This window comes from Diospyros lotus, chromosome 10, assembly GCF_014633365.1.
Source record: "Diospyros lotus cultivar Yz01 chromosome 10, ASM1463336v1, whole genome shotgun sequence".
In the NCBI taxonomy this organism is placed as follows: Eukaryota; Viridiplantae; Streptophyta; class Magnoliopsida; order Ericales; family Ebenaceae; genus Diospyros; species Diospyros lotus.
Window position 1 is genome coordinate 16,867,751 of NC_068347.1, and position 23,199 is coordinate 16,890,949.

Genomic DNA, 23,199 nt, shown 5'->3' on the forward strand with positions numbered 1-23,199 from the left:
AAAAACTTATAATGAAACCGTGCTACTGTCGACAATTCCAAAATACCTAGGGTATTTGTGCTCCTTCCTTAAAAGTGTGACACATTTTTTTTATTGATGTGTCTTACATCATGGTCCACTTACAAAAAGATCAAACTCAAGAATAAATAAACCCAAAGAATAAAAGAAGAAACCATGAAGGATTGAGAGACCTTGTAAGCACCCCCGCCCGGATATCCCCAACCATCCGGACTACCCGAACGGGAGCGCCTACGGGAGGAGAAAGGAGATAAACACAAGACAAAGATCACCCCGGCATGCATACACAAAAATGAGAACAGCGGAAGCAAAGCTCAAGACATGCATGCACTATGGGTACCCCGCTAATACAGCGGTCACAAGATAAATAAATAAACACAAACTCCTGTGCCGACATACACAAGACTCGAGAAAAGACCTGGCACAGTACGAAATAATAGAGTAAATTCTACTTAGACATCAGAGTGGATAGGGATTGACGAGACTGCCTGTACACCACACCGACTCTGCCGTTAAAGCTGACTCCCTTGCCATGGCTCACGCCGCCACTACCTGGAATGATGGAAAGCAAGGTGAGTCGAGAGACTCAGCAAGCATAAAGAAAGAAAGGCTGAAGGCTGAACATAATCAGAAAACTCTCCCCAAAATAAACCCCCAGGTACACAACAAGCCATGAGACACTACAACACAACAGCTCAATAGCATAACAAAATAAAAACACATACCGGTCCTTGGGGCCCACATAAGACACTTGGCACCCAAGTCTCATACCAACCTGCCGCTGCCCTGGACGGTAACAAATACCTCCAGCCAATCTGTGCGCCATCCCGGGTCGGTACTCCCGTCACCCGTCCATGTCGGTACTCCCGACACCCGTATCCCTGCCGGTACTCCCGACAGCCGAGCCATAGGCTCCCTCGGAACGGTACTCCCGTCCGAGAACTAAATACTACCGGTAACCATGCAATGCACATAACAATGCAATGGCGTAGTGAGCATCAACGTGATACACCGGCACCCATACATCCAGGCATCAGGCCATGCTCCGCCCACATAGTAAACCACACGCGATGCATATGCTCGTGCTGGATGCAACCTAACCAAACTAGCATGTCCGTGTCCAAGCATACTCAATAAATGAATATCCCAATATGCAACCCGTACCCATGTGCATATCAAATCATGGACAACAATATAATAAATCTAAACGTGCAGTAAATCACATACTGGCAGAGCTAGTCAGCAGTGCCCGGCACCGGTCAACAGTCAGTGACTAGGAGTGTCCATCTGATGGTCCACATCAAGGCCGTACAATAGTCTACCCCAACATCACCAACAATCGACCCCTGCCCTACTGCTCGATAGCTCTAACCATACCATAAATAAATCCGAGAAAACTGTAAATAAACCCGATAAAATCATAAATAAACCCGTCCGTCTAGGAACCTAGTTCCCAAGCTGGTTTAGCATCATTCCCAAAAGGAGTGGAGGCGGTACAAACCCCCATAGGCTCACAACAAATAAAACTCTAAAAGTCCTGGATTTAATTTAAATTAAATCCGATAAATAATAATTCAACAAATAAGGCTAGGCGTCGAATTAAAGTAAGGGAGGTGATAATATACAGGAAATCACAGGGTCTTTCACAGGAATTAAAGATTAGGAAGAGAGGGTTAAGAGCTTGCCTTTACACGGTCGTTTCTTGCATTCCTTGCACTCCCGCTGCGAAGTAAAACGTTTAATAGCAATTAATAAAACCTTGACTCGCATTAATTAAATCTAACCGTGTAATATAAATAATTTAACCGTTTAAAATCTCATGTAGGCACACCGTAAATAAAACCCCAACGAATCCTATATTTAATTTAAATTATATTACTCCAATAACATTCTCAATGTATATAATTAATTAATCTATAATAATAGCTCACTAATATGCAACATCACTCTCTGCTTAGCATGCATATATATATATATATATCTCCATTAACCTGTATACACGGCTATGCCAAGTCCTTCCTTTCCTTTTATCCTAATTTCATTGCACTCACACACTGTGATTACACATATATATATCTAGATATATAAATTGGCACACGGTACACTCACTGCAACACAAACCCTCACACCCTCACAATCAAAATGATATACACTCTCACGCACACAGTGCACTAATACGTGTATATATATATATACTTGCACACCAAATTAATACACCCAACACAGGATAATCGCCCAAATTAACAAAATCAAACTTATAATCAAAATCTAACCGTCCAAAATGTATTTATACACTTTACAGCGCTTACCTAGATAATTAAACCTCAATTATACAGAATTTTCCACCATTTCTCTTGGATTTTCCCCCATTTTCAGCCTTCACGCGATGCTCCATCTTCACTGTAATTTTCCCCATTGCCTGCTGTTAAAATCCCCTTAATTTACAACCCGTTCTCGGCCTTAAAAGGAAAGAAAATTAAGGCATCAGACGCTGCCGCGTGGCAGCCAGCACAACCCACCGCCTTCCATTTCTTTTCTGCTATTCCCATGAGCATCAATACAATAAACTCCAATATTAAACTACATCCCAAATTATATATATATATATATATTTATTCCAGGCACCATCGCTGCCTCCTCACTTAAATTTTAATTTCTCCTAGCTATTACATTCATTTGCATAGAATAACATATACTATTATTATATTTCCAAATTTTGGGATATTACAGACCTTCTCGCCTAAGTCTCCTAGAAACCCTCATAATATGGTCTTGATTGGAGCATGTCAACTAATTTCTAAAACTGATGCCTTGAAAACTAGAACAAACAATGCCGGAGGATATGAATACTCTCCCAACTATTTAGCCTTTATAAATAGGATTGACCTCTCATTCTCCTAGTATGCAAGAATTTTTATATAAGCTACTTGAATATTTTTATATTTTTAGATTGAGACTAATTAAAATATCGAAGAACTAGTGCAAGAAACAGTCCTAACCCTTGACTATTTTATATCTTACAATTTTCCAATGACTTGTAGTCTCAAAGACTAAAAAATCTTTCACAACTATAAATATATTATGATATCTTGAAAACAACACATTATATTACACAACTCTTCTTCCTTGTATTACACTCCTGAAGATGATGAAATAGTTAGCTTAAGAAATGGGTGAATTAAGGTTTTTTATTTTTTAAAAAAAAATTAAAAAACAAAAACAAAGTAAAAATACAGCACAAATGATTTAGAGTGGTTCAATTTTAAGGTTTAATCCACTACCTCGATTCCTCACTAAAATTTTTGGCAAACACAATATTGCCTATGTAGTTTTTGAACAAACTCAGCTACTTAACATTTACAAGTTGATTTTTTAACATTTGGTTCAGTCACAACCAATGTCTTTTACATATTCAAGCTTAACATTTACAAGTTTCGCTAATAATGTGAAAAGAATTTCTAAAAATTAAAGATGTTACAATAAGAACAAAAATTTCTCTTGAAAGAGAGTTACAGATTATAGAATGTAAATCACTCTCTCTTAGAAAAAATCAGGAAGATTTTATCGAGAATGCTTGCAAGAAGGTAAGCTCATAATGCCTGTATATTATATGGTCCACTTTTTCTTCAGACTCATTCTCTTATTTATAACTTTCCTGTCTTGAATACATTTGACTTTGCATTAAATAAATGGAATGTTTGTTGGTGTTACAATTGTCACTTTTTATCTCTACAAACCTTAAATAAACTGTTAACAATTCATAAAATATGCATAAATATTCTGAAAAGCATTTAATGCACTTAAAAGTGGAGATTAGCTTCATTGAATGTAGTATAACGGCTATATTTTTCAAAATTTGACAGGTATTACTCGAGTATAAACTAGCATTATTGGACTAAGTTTGATTTTTACTCGACTATATATATTATGTAATCGATTATTTTTTATCCTTACTCAAGTATGAAAATACTATTACTCGATCATTTTTCAGTCATAGAAAAATGCATTATCTACTTGATTAAAAAGTAAAATTTACTTGATTAATTATGATCTTTACTCGAATACATAAATTATTACTCGATTAAATGTTAAGTCCAAAGACTTAGCCTATTTTCAGTCTATATTTACTCGATTACAAAGGATTACACTTGAGTATAAAAAGAACATTAGTTGATTACAAGGAAAAAAAAAAATCATTTACTCAAGTAAAAAGATGCCCAAAAATTTTAGCTAAAGATCACTCGAATACAAACTAATTATTACTCAATTACAAAGACACTTTTACTCGATTATTTTGAAGATAACAAAGAATTGTATTATACACTCAAATACAAGGGTTAGTTAGTCAAGTAATTCTTATTTTTATTCGATTATTCCTAAGTTTGTAATTAATTATTTTTAAAATATATTGAGCATTACTCGATTTAATATCAAAGTAACATACTCGATTATCTTATACTTGAACTTTTCACATACTTAGATCATTTACTTTATTATTTTGAACATATTACTTGATTAAAATTTTATCAAACTTAAAAATTAATCAAATTATTTTAGTCATCATCATCAAACCAAAATCACTATTTTTTTCATTAAATCAAAATACCAAATTAATCAATAAAATATATTATCTTCACGTCTACACTCCTAGAATAATGATGTGAAAGAGAGATTAAAAAAATTATTATTTTGAATATTAATAAACATATTATTATATTCAATTATAAAATATTATCTTGTTAATAACAACACCACAATAACACTGGCAGAGACGGAGCAATACCAAATTCGGTGCCCGCCGCCGCCGAGAGAGGCCCAACGGCTGCCACGCTCATATCTCAACTCTTCACACGTGTCTTTGACAGTCCTCCACCGCCGGTTACACCCTACTTATTATTTTATTAATTCAAGTCACCATTGGAAATAGGATTAGGAAGCAATCCCAGTCAGTCACGCGCTCTGCCTGGGCCGCACACTTTAGGCATGCTGGAGGGGGGGGGCGGCCGCCGCCTATCGCAATCAAACACCCCCCCAGAGGTCCCCACACCCCACCCTCCGTGTCCGTATTGGCATCGGTATCCCCTTTTCTTTTCTTATTCTTTTCTTCTGATTCATTTACTCAATTCATTCCCCACTCCACTCCACGCGGCGTTACGTACTGAGGGAGATAGTCGCCGTGCGGGTCTTCCTTCCCTCTCTCGTGACATCACTAACGCTCCCACGTGCCCATCCCCAATTACTCCACCTCTGACCTCCCCACCCCACCGATCCACCCCTTTGGCTCCCAATAGGTTGTGAATTGAATAGGGAGGGAAGAGTTATTTTAAATTTTCAAAGAACATAAAGTTAAATATATAAAATTGAAGCTCAAATAAAGATTCAAAGGACATTATGAATACCGCGTAATCCTAATTGTTTTATAACATAATAATTTTACATGGGATTACAAAATTTTGGGTATAATTTTTAAATTAAAATATAAAAATCAAATTATTAAATATCATAAAATGATATACACGTATTATGGAATTAATTTATTTGATTATTTTTTAAAATATAATAATTAATCTGCCTTATAAACTAAAATATAATGATCAATTTGATACTTTACTGTGGTCTCCTATGTTTTAAAGTATAATGGTCTTTTTTTATTATCTTTTTAAGAATATAATAATTAATTTGACCTTTAGTCTAAAGATAAATACATTTTTATTTTTTAAAAATATATTAAATAAATATACCATCAAATTAAGATATAACAATCAATTTACAACTTTATCTATATATATATATATATTTCCTTGACCTCTATCTTATTATTTTACATTATTTTTTTATCCTCAAGTTAGGTTGAATCAACAGCTGAAAATCCGATCTCGATGTAGTTATTGTCGCCCTAGGTATACTCCAAACTACATAACTAGAAACCAAAAACAAGAGTTTTTATATTTGTCTAACTCTGCATTTAAATGGTTTGGTATATTGACTTATTCTTAAGTTTAAATCTTTGGGGGCAGAGATTCTTAACCTAATATGTCAACCACCATTTATTGTTATTGATTCTTGTAATGTGACGTGGCAATGTTTTTCATTATAAACTGTTATTGTATAAATACAACAATAAATTTATTTGTAACAAGAGAGTGTTTTGATCAGAATTTACGAATGACTTGCAAGGAAGAAATCAGTTAGGGACGCGAGTGACCTCTCGTGTAAGGCCTTTGATGCTTAAGTCAGTATTTTGTTTGAGAGTAGAATGCAGAAAAAGTAAAATTATAGTTAATGTAGAGTTCTGAGCGTACCTCAATTAGAAGAGAGTTCTCCTATTGATAAAGAGAAAAATAATAGAAAAATCACATTCTTTGGCAGGCACATCGAATGCTCTTTTGGTTTTGTATGCAAAAATATCACGGGCAAGTTTGACTTGTTCTTTTTGGTCTTATGTGAGTAATATTTGGATATCAGTTCTCTTGGAATCTATAATATCCCAAAAGGTTCGCTTATATGGTTTGAGAAAAGGCTTTCGGGTTTTAAAGGGCCTATGAGAGTCTTCCGAATGAAGATTTTTCAGATATCGAGTGACCAATAAGATCTTCCCAAAATGGTTCCTCGGTGATGTCGAGAGAAATTTTCAAGAAAGTGATATAATTGAAATGATATGGCACACACCAAGAGGGGGGGTGAATTGGTAAATTAAAAATAATTTTTGAAATACAGAGATTTCATTTGTTAAGACCACGGATTCGTTAAACCTCAAGATCTTGAAATGGTACGATGAGGTATCAACCATGTAAAGACAATATTGTTTTTGTGAAAAATGAATATGAAATCTTATGAATGATTAAGTGAAATAAGTAAGAATAAAAATGCTAACAGAGACAAATGAAAAACAGAGAGTACAAGAGACCAAGATTTATAGTGGTTCGGCTTTCCAAGCCTAGTCCACTACCTTAGTTATCAACTAAGGATTTTTAAGCAATTTCACTATCAACCCCTTACTCAATACAAGCAGGTCCTTTAGTTCTTGATTAGGAAATGTACAACCCTCCCAATTTAATGAGCCATCTAGCTTATGCTAGGAAAATTTACAGAAATCGTGAAATTGAAAGTCTAAGAGTACAACTCTTAGTTACAAGCGTTCTCTTTTAAAAAAATAATCGAGGCTTAAAATGAATGGAATAGTGAGATATCAAAGCCTCCAAAATGAAAATATAGAGAGAAAAATTAAACGCTTGATGTAACAGTGAAAGCTCGATAGTTCAAGATATTCAATGAGTTCAGCAGCCTGCAATGCCTCTTCAACCACCTATTTATAGTTGATGGTGGATAAGTTTAAAATTTGGACCGTTGTGGATGGTTTGGCGAGCATTAAATGCGCCAAAAACTATTCGTTATAAATTTCTGAGAAACAAATAGTCGACAGACAAGATAGATTAGTCGACTATATTTTCAAATAAAAAAATAAAACTAGACATAGTAGACTGACAAGAAAGTATAATCGACTATCTTTACATAATAGTTGACAGAATGTAATATAGTTGACAGAAGCTATACATAGTCGACAGAACATATAGGCGTAGTCGACTATTCTTAGGGATAGTTGACTATCCTTAAACATATAGTCGATTATTTACAAGGTATAGTCGACAACACTAAAACACATAGTCAATTATCTATTATAAAAATTGAATACTTAACATATCCTCATTTTGATTTTTTTGAAAGTAAGTTGAGATAATCAAAAACATATTTATTTTAAATTTAAAACACACTCAACCATACTCAACATTACTCCTATATAGATTTTCATAACTTTGCTTCAAGGATATTGTTTTTCTCATTCATATAAATTGATTAAAAAAAAAACTTTGTCCATATATATTTACTTACTCATAAAGATTTAGAGATTGATTTTCATAAAATTATTATCAAAACTACTATTTTATTTTTCAAAAGTAAAATATCAAAAATGTCACTCAAGTGAGTTTAATTGATCTTCTTAATTTCTCGACCACAGTAGTTACTTAGCCAAATTTCTTGCTACAACTTGTCATAAATCCCTTGCATTAACTTCTCACAAGTATCTCTTGATCAAGTGATGGAATTGTTAGTATTTTTCTTTATATTTGGGCTTATCATTGAGCATAAGATAAGGGGATAGGCATTAACTAGTATTGTGGGATCCTTAACATTATTATTGTTGTAATTGACTGATTCTATTATGTCAATAGATAATGTACATTATCTTTTTTTATTTTGTTTTGGTTAAAACACAATTACGAGCTTTTCTTGCTGTTCGCCTTCACGATATCAGCAGGAGATGTAAATTAGACGATTCAGCGGCCAGTTAGATTTTTAATCCCGCCGCAAACGTGAGGGTGACAAGTGATTTTTAACTTTCAGGATTAATCCGACTGCTGAGATTTCTTCGTGATTAGGGCTCGAACATTGAATCTGAGAGCCTAAAGAGCAACACCCCAGAGTATATTTTCTTTACCAGCAGAGTTATGTTCTGGAGGCTTTATTATTTCTGTGTCATTACTTGAAAAATAAATATTTAACCACCATTAAATATTTTTGAGAATCACCATTATTTAAACTATTATTTAAAGTATGACATTGTATATGACACATAATATTTTTCTTTAGAAAAATGAAAATATTATTATTTTATAATGTCATATATTAAAATAATTTATATATCAATTTTTTAGCCATCAACAGGTATTCATAGTAAAAAAATTTAAAATTTTCACTAAGTAAACCCATTAAATACGTAGAATTAGAATGTTAAAAATGAAAATCCAAGAAGACAAAGCTTTACTTCTTTTTAAAGAGCGGGTTTCATATGCTTTTGAAAAAAGGAAAATTAAGTAACGGTGGGGATGACTTCAAAGAAAGTTTGAAAGCGGGGAGGGGGTGGAGGTGTAGTTTGACCAAACCTGAGGGTTAAAAGTGCAGTTGATCCGTAAATAATCAAAGGGCTGTCGGGGGGCACTGAACATTGATCGCGCTCGGGGGGCCTTTGCCTTGAGGTGAGGTGGTGACGTGGCGAGTCATGAGTGGGCGTTAAATCTTATTATTATTGAAACATAACATAACCCCGTCCCATGCGAGTCGGAGCCGAACTCTCCCCAATTAATGTTGATTTGAGCGCCTCCTTACGGAGCGTGCCTTTAGGGCCTCTTCCTCCTATAAAACGCGCTGTCCCCTCCCACCGTTTCCTTCATCAAATCTCTCTCCCTCCCTCTCCTCTCTCTCTACATGGCCAAGCCTCGCAACGCGGAAGAAATGACTCCCAAACGTAAACCTAGCGCCGTCAGCGGAGTTAACGGCGGCGACGAGGCCCGTTTCAGAGGCGTCAGGAAGCGGCCGTGGGGCCGCTACGCTGCCGAGATCAGGGATCCCGGCAAGAAGAGCCGAGTCTGGCTTGGCACCTTCGACACCGCGGAGGAGGCAGCGCGTGCCTACGACGCCGCGGCTCGGCAGTTTCGCGGCCCCAAGGCCAAGACGAACTTCCCTGCCGCTCCCGAGCTCGTCGGAGTCGTCGATAACGGCAAGATCGTCCCGGTCGTCGCGGTTGAAAACAACGCCAACGCCACCAGCCGGAGCCCTAGCCAGAGCAGCACCGTGGAATCTTCTAGCTGCACGCCGCCGGTGCCCGCCGTCTCTCTCCAGGCGCTGTCTCTCGAACTCAACCTGACGAACGTCGGCGGCGGAGGCCGCTTTCCCAGTGTCTTCTCGCCGGCGCGCCCTATGTTCTTTTTCGACTCTCTTTCCCGTTCCGAGATCTTGAATAACCACCTCAACATGTACAGATTCAAGCAGAAGGCGGCCGATGTGCAGCGTACAAGCGCCGTTCAGGTCCTGAGTGACTCCTCCTCCTCCTCCGTTGTATATAACGACTCCGACCGTAGTCCGTCGAGCAAACTCCTGAATTTCGACCTCAACCTTGCTCCTCCGGTGGAGGACGCCTGATTTCACGGGATCCTTCTCCTTCACCGCCGTCGAAAATCTGACTTGTTTTTTGATTTCTCCTTTCCGGCATAAATTAATCGATCTTTTTTGTTTCCTAAACTGAATCAGATCGAATAAATACGGAAATCCTTTTAGAGATAGAATGTAAAGTGATAACGCAGCCTGACAATTAACCGATGAAAACTGAATTTTAGCAATGGATGAACGATGAATTTTTCATCTGCTTTCCGGCACCGAGATCCATATCTTTCTATTTCGGCGAGAAAATAAAATCAAGTAAAATGAAATTCGCATGATAGCGATTATTCTGTTACTTAGTTTTATTTTATTATTATTATTATATCTTGGTGGATGAGGTTGGATGTTAGGTGCGTGCAGGTAGTCAGGCAGGCTGCCGGCGTCGTTGCGTTTTATTGTTAAATTGAAATTTAGTTTGTGCAGTGGGCGTGAGAGGAGGAAGCGCAGGATCACAAGGAAGGGCGAGTCGAGGCTTGGCCTGTCCAATTATAATAATTAATAATAATAATAATAATTTAAAGACGGCACCGACGGTGGCGGCGCTTACTTAAGTGAGGCGAGACCGGATCAAAAGGAGGGAAGGTGGGGTCCAGGGGCGAGGGGGTTACTTTCCGTGTAATTGACGAGATACGTGTCGGGATTCCTCGCGTCATCACGTGTTAACCCTTCCTTATTGTTGCCCTCGCCCCTTCTTTGCTTTCCAATATTTATCCAATCTGTTTTCTGCTTTAAATTTAACATAAATTAATTTTAAAAAACTCTGTCGTCATTAATACCAAAAAGGGCTTAGGGCTTACAGCCTATCATCTTTTTGATGGAAGCTGTGAAGATGTGCCCAGAAATTTAACTGTAATTATTTTATGGGTTCAAAATAATCCGAATCAAAAGCTGTGAAGTCGTTGCATTTATTGCTTATTAGTAATTTATTTGGCATTTCTTATCAAATGAAATTTTATAATAACTACTTTTTAATTATATAGTAAATAAATTATTATATTAATTTTTGAATTTTATACTCTATAGTAAGCTGATCATTGTATTTTAATTATTATTAACACAACCCTAAATTTTAATTTTTATTAGAATTAAGTCTATATTTTAAGATTTTTTCAAATTTTGTTAACAAAAACTAATGCGACATATATTAATATAAATTTTAAAATTACCTAATTGTGGAGTTTAGATTAATTTTAATATTAAGTAATTTTTGAATTTATATTAATGAATTTCAAGTCAATTTTCATTAACAAAATTTGACAAAAAAAATGAAAAACTAGACTAAATTTTAACAAAGATTAAAGTTTAGTGAATGTAATGAAAAAAACTAAAATATAGCAACTAATTTATTACAAAATACAAAGTTTGGACAATGTAATTTAACTTTAAATAATTTATTGAAAATAATGTACAAGTTATACATTACACAATTCAAATAATCAACTTGCTAACCAATTCCAAAGTGTCATGTGGCCCAAACCAAATGAAGCATATGGACTAGTGGAAAATTGACATATGGCACAATCATGATGAACTAACATAAGTGTCACTTGGAAGACATTTAGGCCCACCATGTGAAAGGATTTGGTGGCTTGACCATTATTGAGCATGGTTCAACTAGCATGGCTTGAGCACCTGATACCAGGCCCGGTCACATCCCAAATAAGCCTCCAGTGAAAATCACATTTAGCCCATCCCTTGTGTGGGCTATAAAAAGCCCTTAATTCTCTGATGACAAGTATGCACTAACTCCTTCTCTACTTGTTACTCTACTCAACCTATCACTACCAAATACTAACTTGGTCTTCGAGGTTTACATTGGGGGATAAAAGCCCTGGGCTTATAGGAGATTGATCGCTGTTTCCATAGGCCCCATCATCCAAGAAACACTTGTTGGCACCCACTATGGGGCCCGAGTTCCTAGCTTAATCACATTTCTTTCTTGGAGACACCTCATCAGTATGGCTCCATGCTGAGCACCTTTCACTTGGAGTTAATAGGACGGTCAACTAGGAGATGTTCTTGAATCTCAAACTCCCAAGTCAGTCACGATCAAGTAGTTAGCCAACTTGGAAACATAGGTTCATGCTCTAACCCAATTGCTTAGGATGTTTATTAACAACCAACAACAATAACAACATAGGTACATCTTTTTGTCTCGTCGAACATAGCAGCAAAAACAAAGAGCACGAGCATAAGTAGTAACAAGAGTTAGAGCCATCCATGCACCAATCTTGCAATAATTGAGTATTGGAGAAAGAAAATAAGAAGAAGCTCGTGATCTTGGCCATTCTAGCCATCATTAGTAGAAGAATCACCAAACTAAGGAAGACAGACGCCTCCAACTGTTGGAAGAAGAGATCTTAGCTTTAAAGAAAAGTTATGCTCGACCTTCAGTTAAAAGCTCAAATTAACCTTTAAGTCATCATATTATGATTGAAAGTCTCCAAAGACGTTTTATATCCCATCCATAAGGCTATATAATTACACCACTAACTTTGGGAGACCACATCAACTTGTCATCTCACATAAGATGGTGTAGGCAACTTTCGATGACATGGTAATGAGCTTTGTTAGCTACACTGGAAGGGAATTTTTGGATCTAGTACTCAATTCTACTAGACAGCTCCATCGAAACTTTGAACAACTTAAGAAGAGTTATCTAGCTCACTTTTCCTTTTGTCGCAAGCACCTCCGAGCATCAATCATGCTTATTAATGCTTGACAAGCTCTTGAAGAATCTCTAAAGGAATATCTTGCTCTGTTTAACATGGAAACTATGGGAGTGAATGATTTAGACTAGGAAATAACCACAGTCACTTTCTAGAATGGGCTGAGGCTTGTCTTTTCTCCTTCTCATTGGCCAAAAAAGCCTTCATAATCCTTCTTGGAGGTTGTTGTTGCCAAAATACAACAATCTATTTTTTTTTTTAGTGGGAGAATGTAAGGTGTGAGGTTGATCACGGGAGTCTCGAGAGTCTTGAGAGTCTTGAGGGTCTTGTGGGTTCTGAGAGTCTTGAGAGACTTAAGGGTCTTGTGGATCTTGTGAGTTTTGAGGGTTTTGAGAGTCAAATGCTCTGAGAGTTGAGTCTTGTCATCGAGTGTCCTGAGAGTGGAGTCTTATCACCAAGTATTCTGAGAGTTGAGTCTCGTCACCAAGTATTATGAGAGTGGAGTCTCATCACCGAGTGTTATGAGAGTGGATTCTCGTCACCAAGCTTTCTGAGAGTTGAGTTGAGTCACCAAGTGTTCTGAGAGTTGAGCCTCGTCACCAAGTGTTCTGAGAGTTGAGTCTCGTCACCAATTGTTCTGAGAGTTGAGTCTCGTCACCAAGTATTCTGAGAGTTGAGTCTCATCACCAAGTGTTCTGAGAGTTGAGTCTCGTCACCAATGTGCATTAAGAGTCTCGTCACCAATGTGCACTGAGAGTCTCATCACCAATGTGTGCTGAGAGTCTTGGTGACTGAGAGAGTCTTAGTGATTGAGAGAGTCTTGATGATCGAGAGAGTCCTGGTGACTGAGAGAGTCTTGATGACTGAGAGAGCCTTGATGACCGAGAGAGTTTTGATAACCGAGAGACCTACAAGACGAGAGCATCATTAGGTGAGCGGGTGGGCATCCTCGCGCAAACTCTCCAATGCTTAAGTCAGTTCTCGAGAGCAAGAATGTATTCCGAGTGCAAGAGAGAGCATACCTGAGGTAGGAGGCAAGGTCTCCTATTTATAGAGAAGAGATAGGGGGGACGCGTGGTGGCCCATTGCGAGAGTTTCACGGCCCATTTCGAGTGTTTCGCGGCCCATTCTGACTGGGTGTTCTTGCATCAACTTCAAGCTCGATTTCAGCCTTGATTCATCCAGTATGTCTCAAAACTCAAAACATGAAAGTTGTATATCTTTTTCTTGTCTTTTCATAAGATTTTGAATCACCTCAATTGGAGCTCGAACGAGAGAGTTATTCCCAAAACACCAAAGAAGTGCTGAAGCCACACCCACTCGATTTTATGACCAAGTAGGGTGTTCCTGCATCAACTTCAAACCCGATGTTAGCCTTGATACAACTAGTATTTCTCAAAACTAAAAGCATGAAAGTTGTAGATATTTTTCTTGGCTTTCCATAGGATTTTGAATCACTTCAATCAAATCTCGGACGAGAGAGTTATGCCCAAAAAAATCAAAACAGTGTTGGAGACACACTCACTCAGTTTTATGACCGAGTGAGTGTTCTCTACTCGATTTTATGATCGAATTGGTGTCCCCCATTTGGTATCAGTTTGATCTCTTTCTCTTTTGACTTGTTTCCTTGATCTCTTGCAACCCATTTACCCTTTGGGATTCATGTCCACGTCTTGTGACTCTTTTAGGTCCCATGACTTTCATCATCCTTTCAAGACTCGTGACTCTTTCGCAGCTTTACCTCTCTCTAAGTTTGCAGGGCATATCAATTGCTCCCTACTCTTTTGTCCAGGAGTCTTGGGTGGAAGAGTATCATGTTCTATAAACTTTTTAAATATTACTTCTCTTTTAGCCACTTCATCTTCTCTATATGCAGGGTAACAAGCTTGAATTTATTTTTCCCTCGTTGTCGGGCTGCAAATGGGGCAACGAGATTGAATTTGTTTTTCCTGATTGCTAGGTTGTATGAGGGACAACAAGCTTGCATTAGGTTTTTCCCTCGTTATCGAGCTGTAAGTAGGGCAATGAGCTTGAATTTGTTTTTCCCTCGTTGCCAGGCTATACGCGAGGCAACGGGCTTGAATCCGTTTTTCCCTCATTGCCTGGCTTTATGCGGGGCAACATGCTTGAATTTATTTTTTCCTCGTTATCGGGTTGCAAGAGTAGGGCAATGACCCTGAATTTGTTTTTCCTCGTTACCAGGCTGTATGCAAGATAACAAGCTTGCATTAGGTTTTTCCCTTGTTGCCGAGCTATAAGAGGGGCAACAGGCCTGAATTTGTTTTTTCCTCGTTGTCGAGCTATACGAGGGGCAATGGCCTTGAATACATTTTTCTCTGGTTGCTGGGCTGTATGCAGGGCAACGGGCTTGAATCTATTTTTTCCTCGTTGCCGGGCTTCAAGCGGGGTAACGAAATTGAATTTGTTTTTCCCTCATTTTCGGGCTGTATGCAGGGTAACGGGCTTGATTTTTTTTTTCCTCGTTGCCAGGTCGTGAGCGGGGTAACGTGCTTGAGTTTATTTTTTCCTCATTATCGGGTTGTATGTGAGGCAACGAGCTTGCATTAACTTGGTTTTCTTTTCTGCAAGTGAGTTATGCAAATATATACCTAACAAAATAAGAGCATAAGTAGTGAACACATAAGCATTTTTTATGTGGTTCAGCCAAGTGTGCCTACATCTACAGCCCCAATTAGGGCTTATGTTATTTCAATATGATTTTCAATTCTCTGCACTGATCCGTAAAATGCCCACGGGTCCTATGGTACCATGGGTTTATCAACTCTACGCGATAGCTTGAGGAAACTCGCCCCCTCTATTGCAGCAAGTATGGCTGACCAGGGCTACAGAAGCCTGGTGTAGTGATTAAACTGAGGTCTAGGTGCATCTGCTCTCTTAACCCTTTCTTATTATTGGATAGAGTATTCTTTCCCTTCATAGTCCTTTCTTTTTCGCTCCCTATCATCATTTCCCCCCATAGTTCTCATGATCTTAGTGTGGAGGATGTACTTGTTTGCTCTAACAAACAAGTCTTCCAGGGATGCCAGGGGATCCAAGGAAAGCGACTCCTGAAGTGAGGTCAGTCGTGTCCCTTGAAGCATGGCAGAAATTGCCACTTAGGCCAACAAATTAGGAACTTCAAGAATGGCATTCCGAAATCTGTCCAAAAATTAACGTAGAGTTTCTTTATTCCTGTGCCGAATACTAAGCAAGTATGTGTCGTCCTTTTTCCTTCGACTATTAATCATAAAGGCCTTAACAAATTCTATTCTAAGCTACCCAAATGAAGAGATAGAGGTGTCAGGTAAATTGTTGAACCATGTTCGAGTGTGTCCCGACAGAGTCCCGGCACATTATGTCATCGTCCCATCCATGCAATATCATCAAGAACTCATAGTTTTGAATATGATCATATGGATCATCTTTTCTGGAATAGGGGGTGATCTAGGGCATCTTGAATTTCCTGGGCAGTGGCTTCTCCAATATATTTGCAGTAAATGGACATTTTCTACGTTGTTGTTTCTCTACAATCAGGATTAGTTTTTCATTCAAGTACTTCTTCGACTACCCTTTTCATGTCATCCCGTATAATTGCTGCTGTTTGGTTATCCTGTCTTCCCCCTGTTGTCGTACTGGCTATGGTTTCATGGTACCATGGCCTTTGTGGGCTCCTAGCCCTGTCCTCCATTCGCGAGTTTTCATTTCTTTTGGGTGTAGCGTGGGAATTCTTCCTTGGTGGTGGTGATCTCGGCCCACCTTATCAATGAGGAGAGGATCAAGAATGAGAGTCGGGAGTTGCTTCCCAATAAGAATTGACTCCTACATCAGGCTAAGATTCGTGCGACGACATAGGTTCTAGCATAAACCTTCTTAAGGTGTCGGGTAGTGTCCCTCCAGGCATCATGCTTTGGAGTATCCCAGCCATGTCTTGAAGCATTTTCATACATTCAACATGTTGCTATCTCAATGCTTCATACTCATCCTATGGGACCATATGTGGTGCTTGTCGCGAAATCCTAGCTTGATCGGTGGGGTATGCCTGTGAGCTGATGTTAAGCAGAGGCAGGGCTGGCTATTACCCCACATATGGATTCAGGGAAGTAGGGTGAGCATCTATCTGGGGCTCAAAGTCTAAAATAGAGGGAGATGCTCCCTATAAATGAGAGTCCAGAGGAGGTTGGCCCACTCCCTGTTGCTGAGAGTCCCGTGGAGGTGGGCGTGTTTCTATACCTTGAGAGAGAGTTCGTCGATGTCCACAAGTGTTTTCCATACTTTAAATTGACTTATGTCCTTCTTTCCATAGACAACGCCAATTGTTGTTGTCAAAATATAACAGTCTATTTTTTTCGTGGGAGAGTGTAAGGTGTGCTATTGATCACATGAGTCTTGAGAGTCTTGAGGGTCTTGTGGGTCCTGAGAGTCTTGAGAGACTTGAGGGTCTTGTGGATCTTGTGAGTTTTGAGGGGTTTGAGAGCCAAATGCTCTGAGAGTTAAGTCTCGTCACCAAGCGTCCTGAGAGTGAAGTCTTGTCACCAAGTGTTCTAAGAGTGGAGTCTCGTCACCAAGCTTTTTGAGAGTGGAGTCTCATCACCAAGTGTTCTGAGAGTTAAGTCTCGTCACCAATGTGTGTTGAGAGTTTAGTCACCAATGTGTGTTGAGAGTTGAGTCACCAATGTGCGCTGAGAGTCTCATCACCAATGTGTGCTGAGAGTCTTGGTGACCGAGAGAGTCTTGATGACTGAGAGAGTCCTAGTGATTGAGAGAGTCCTGGTGACCGAGAAAGTCTTGGTGACTGAGAAAGCCTTGATGACCGAGAGACCTACAAGATGAGAGCACCGTTAAGGGCGCGGGTGGGTATCCCCGCGCAAATCCTTTGATGCTTAAGTTAGTTCTCGAGAGCAAGAATGTATTCCAAGTGAAAAGAGAGCATACCTGAGGTAGGAGGCAAGGCCTCCTATTTATAGAGAAGAGAGAGGGGGACACGTGGTGGCCCATTGCGAGAGTTTCGTGGCCCATTTCAAGTGGGTGTTTTTGCATCAACTTCAAGCCCGATTTCAACCTTGATTTATCAAGTATCTCTGAAAACTCAAAACATAAAAGTTGTATATATTTTTCTTTTATTTTGACAGGATTTTTAATCACTTCAATTGGAGCTCAGACAAGAGAGTTATGCCCAAAACACCAAAACGGCGCCAAAGCCATACCCACTCGGTTTTATGACCAAGTGGGTGTTCCTACATCAACTTCATGCCCGATTTCAGCCTTGATTCAGCTAGTATCTCTAAAAGCTCAAAACAATAAAATTGTATATATTTTTCTTGGATTTCCATAGGATTTTGAATCACCTCAATCAGAGCTTGGACGAGAGAGTTATGCCCAAAAAAAACCAAAATAGTGTTAGAGCCACACTCACTCGATTTTATGACTGAGTGAGTGTTCCCCACTCGGTTTTATGACCGAATGGGTGTCACCCATTTTTGTCTCGACTCGACCTCTTGCTCTTTCAGCTTGTTTCCTTGATCTCTTGCAACCCATTTTCCCTTTGGGATTCATGTCCACGTCTTGTAACTTTTTTAGGTCCCATGACTCTCGTTATTATTTCAAGTCTCGTGACTCTTTTGTAGCTTTTCCTCTCTCCAAGTTTGCAGGGCATATAAGAGGTTAACGACATTTACTGAGCAAGGAAGACCAAATAACTCTAGAGGAAGGATAAAAAGGAGAACATTTAGGGATCTTGATATAAAGATCATCAAGCTTCGAATTATGAATAGCCAAGACATGTTATGGGCCTAAGAATTCCACCTTGGTTCACTCTCCTTAGTAAGCCTCAATACACTATATTGATGAATATCCAACATAAGGATATGCTATGGTGTTTTGAGTAAAATAAAGTCACCATTAAGCAAGAGAAACTAGGATAAATATTGCAGTTTTCATCAAGATCATAGCCTTGATATTAACGAGCGTATGCAGTTGAAAGAAGCAATTGAAGATATTATAAATCGAGGTTTCCTCAAGGAATATGTCACTTGTGGAGATGCTTGGTGTCATTAAGAGCCTAAGTGCCAAAAACGATGTACCCCTCCCCGAACATTGTACTAGAATGATAGAGAATGATTGGGATAGGTCTTGCATCCTTCTTCACCCTAAGAAGGGGAAGGAAAGCATCCTTTGGAAAATTGTAAACACATGCTATTGATTCACATGTTGGTTGCGATGAAACACCGAGATGATCCCTACTTAAAAGATAGTGAAGAGATGAGGTAATAACATTCACCAATATTGACTTACCACTCAAGCCTATTGGTCATCTCGACTAAAGTAACAGGATGTTGGGTGTGAAGAATCCTCATTGATATGGGTTGCATCGGGAAATTCCTTTGTCAAGATGCTTATTTGTGAATAGGGTATAAGTTGGAGGACTTAGTGTAACGCCCCACTTTTCAAATATATAGTGATGCTAAATACAAGCTATTCAGGCTATTTACAACACACAAGCGTTATTAGAAATCTTTTGTCAACGAAAGTAAGCATTGAACTTGAAATGCTAAATAGCTAGGATTTTCACAAGTTTAAATAAAATCTGTCACGCACTAGCGTATCAGAAACTATAACAACTCACAAGAACATTAATTTATGGTACAGTCGTAGAACAGCACACATATACCATACATTCTTTGGTATCTTAGTTGCTATTTACTATACAATATTGGGAATACAAGTACTACGCTTGGGTTACAAGTATACACATCGATTTCGTAAACTAAAGTCCCTAAAACTTTGAAGCTAGATAAGCAACACCTCTCGTCTTACCTGAACTGGAACCTGGGATACTTGTCACATCTGACATACCTGAAACGTTGAATGTTCTAGGGGTATGAAATACCCAAGTTAGATTGTTATATCCAAGTGAGTGGTATAAGAAAAGGAAAGTTCATGCATGCAAAAGCAATACACAATATGCCATGAAATATGTAGAACCAAATATGAAATCTCCCCAAGATCATGAAACCTCCCCTATGGTAGCCATGCCAGGACGTTGCAATCATCCCCGCTGGTTATCATGTCTACATTCTTTAGCTCCATTACACAAGCTCAGCCCCATTACACAAGCTTAGCCCAATTACATGGGGCAAGTGATCTCAGTCACTCATGATAACCCATCAACTAGCCACAACCTCCTCGATGATAGAAACAATATGCTCAACCAAGGAAAACATGGAGCGTAGAAAGGGTATGCCTTAAACAAAGGAAATCACGAGACATAAGGCACATACCACACATAAAATGAACAATAAGTGATCAAGAGGAAGAAAATCACATGCATGAACATTTTACATGCATAAGAACCACTCATCTTGGCTGTTTACCTTTTGGGTGTACCATTTACCTCGCCGGGTTAGGTTTTCTGTAGAAAACAATAGTTTTCATAAAATAAAACCCAAATATTTTTATAGAAACTTGTTCTAACTAATTTATACTAATTTTCTTAAAATTTGCAAGTAAAAATGAGGTACCACATGCCCTCACACGGCCTAAGAAGACTAGCCATGCACCTGCATGCATAGCCCTTCTTTAGCGCGTGTACTGCACGCGCCACCGTCTTCTTTGGTGACAATGTGATAGCCTCTCGATATTTTGACCATATCTCCCTCGTTTTAGCTCCAATTCGACCCCCATTTTTTCCTACACCCTCAGCTTTCATCCCTCTACAAGAATATAAAGTTAAATCAGACTTATCTAGAATTTTTCTTGACTGGTCGACATTATCTTCAAGGAAGGCCTAGAAATTTTGGTAAGGCCCGTTTCTCTCTCATTTTTGGAAGAACTTCCCCCCTTTTTTTTGTAGAGTATCTCTCTCATAATATCCTCACTTTTGATCCTCTAAAAACCACCCTGATCCAACTCAAAACTCACTTTGAATGCTTTGAAACCTTTCCTCCTAAGCCTTTATTTATGGAACTCCATGGCGAATCATCTTGTGCCACGTGTCACCTCGAGATTTGTGTCCATCATTACTTTTTCCAGTTGTTAAGCCACTTGGGCCTTTGGGATGTGTGCATGTCTAATTGTTTTTTTTCCACGTTGGGGGTCATTTATGAGGTTTCATCATGATTTTTCAAATAGCCAATAGTTTTGTGACACCTAAGCACCCTCATCATGACTTCTCATGTGCAACCAATCAAAAGCTTCCAAATATGCACCATCGACTTCCCATGTGTAACTAATCAAAAGCTCCTAAATATTATGCCAACTCATGCCTTGGTTTGTGTGCCTAATCATTACCTTTTAAATGGCCAAATCGCCTTGCGTTACATGTCCCAAAACTAAATTGAAATGTAATTTGAAATCCAAAGCTATATTAGAATGTGATTTGGAATCCAAAGCTATATTTAAATCATATTTGAAATCCAAAACAATCCAAAAGTATATTGGAATGAGGCTTCACATCCACAACCTTTGTGTTATTGCTCTTTGGTCCGAACCTTTCAAATATTGCACTCTTGTCCTGAACTTTTCAATAATTGCACTTAGACTCCTTACAACTTGGTCCTCAGGCCATCCTAAAATTTCCTTTATGCCCCTAGAGCACTAAAATTTATGTTAATACCCCAGGATTTTAGTAAATTACACTTGTGCCCCAAGTTTTCCAGAAACTGCACTTTTACACTGACTTCAATAATTACGACTTTGCCCCTAGCTCAAAAATCGAACTTTTGTCTCAAGACTTTCGTAATCCTTTGAATTTTCTTATTTCCTCAAACATTTGAGTCTAAAAATCTCGAGTATTACGCTTGGCATTGAGCAAGACACCTTTAGTCGGGTTTAATAGAGAAGTAGTGTAGATAGATGGGTCGATAGAAATTTTGATCACTTTAGGAATGACTCCCTGAGAATTGACCATGACAATCAAGGTCCTAGTGGCCAATGCAAGGCCAATATTAATTTCATTAAGAGCAATATCGTCCATCTATCACATGGTGGTGAAGTTTCTAATGAGCAAGGGGGTCGGTGAATCCTATGGAGACCCTATTATTTCATAGGAGTGCTATATGGCCTCCTTTTAGAGAATTCCTAAAGAAGTTATCATGCTTTCTTCAACTAGTTATTTTCTGAAAAGCCCTAGAAAAGCAAGGACTGCTGAGACAGTGGATTAGTTGGAGGAGATTCCTTTAAAGGCTGATTGTCTAGAGAAAAAAGTGCACATTAGTGTCAAGCTGAGCGAACCTCTTAAGAGATAAATGGTAACTTTGCTAAGAGAAGATACTAATATTTTTTCCTAGTCTGCTAGGGACATGCTTGACATAGATCCAAGTATCATCACACACAGGCTCGTTACTAACCCTACTAGTCGGCCCGTAAAGTAGAAGAATAGGCATTTTGCACCTAAGCGAGATAAATCAATATAAGAAGAAGTTAACAAACTCCTATATGCCTGATACCTCTAAGAAGTTGATTACCCAAAATGAATTTATAATGTAATGCTTGTCTTTAAAAGGGAGGGTAAATGGAAACTATCTATCGATTTTACATATTTGAATAAAACATACCTTAAAGATTGCAACCCCCCTAAAGACGACAACCCCTCGCCTTAGATAGATGGAATTGTAGGGTATCAGTTGATGAGTTTTCTAGATGCTTTCCAAGGCTATCATCACACCCCTTTGCACCTTAAGGACTTGGAAAAGATGTTTTCCTTCAATGACAAGGCAACATATTGCTACAAGGTTATGTCATTTTACCTCAAGAATGCCAGAGCAACCTATTAATGCATTGTCAATAAGTTTTTTTAGAACCAAATCAATTAAAATATAGAGGCCTATGTTGATGATATGTTCGTTAAGAGCCACATGACTGAGCAACATTTGGAAAATTTGAAAGAATAATTTGCCACTTTGCAAAGGTATAACATGAAGCTCAATCCAACCAAGTGCACTTTTAGTGTGGTGACAAGAAGGTTTCTCGGATTCATAGTATATCATCGGGGCTTTATAATTGACCTTGATAAGGTCAAAACCATTATAAATATGGATCCTTTAAGAAATATCAAGGAAGTGCAACATTTGATGGGTAAACTGGTAACCCTTAGTAGGTTTCTATCTCTGATAGCGAAGAAAGGGCTACCATTATTCTGAACATTGAGATAGGTCTAGGACTTCAAGTGGACAAATGAATGCTAGATAGCCTTTGAACAGTTGAAAGAGTATCTAAAATCTTTACTAAAACTTACAACTTAAAAATTACAACTCACTCTTATACATATAATCTCTCATCTCATAAAATCTCATTCTTCTCCCCTTTTTTGTTATAATAAAAAAGACATTATTAGTGGAGAGAATAAACATGTAAACAATATAAGTCAAGAGAGAAACTGACCAAGCATAATCCATATAAACAATATGATGGATGATGAATAGAAAGTAATGAAAATATAGGTATAATGTTAAGTATTAAAAACAATATGTCATACCCATCATGGAAAATATTACTGCATGTCATTAAATATGAAAGAATT

The 23,199-nt window shown here is 38.2% G+C and overlaps 1 protein-coding gene across 1 annotated transcript; it reads left to right on the top strand.

Moving 5' to 3' along the window:
• Window positions 1-9,208: 9,208 nt before the first annotated feature.
• LOC127810895 (ethylene-responsive transcription factor 4-like) lies at window positions 9,209-10,215 on the top strand. Its single transcript, XM_052350486.1, has one exon. The coding sequence runs from the start codon at window positions 9,283-9,285 to the stop codon at window positions 9,994-9,996; it is 714 nt and encodes a 237-aa protein (XP_052206446.1). The 5' UTR covers window positions 9,209-9,282; the 3' UTR covers window positions 9,997-10,215.
• The last annotated feature ends 12,984 nt before the right edge of the window (window positions 10,216-23,199 follow it).

Bases quoted from the DNA above. Each gene is read 5' to 3' on its own strand.
- LOC127810895 (XM_052350486.1), top strand. From the start codon at position 9,283: ATGGCCAAGCCTCGCAACGCGGAAGAAATGACTCCCAAACGTAAACCT.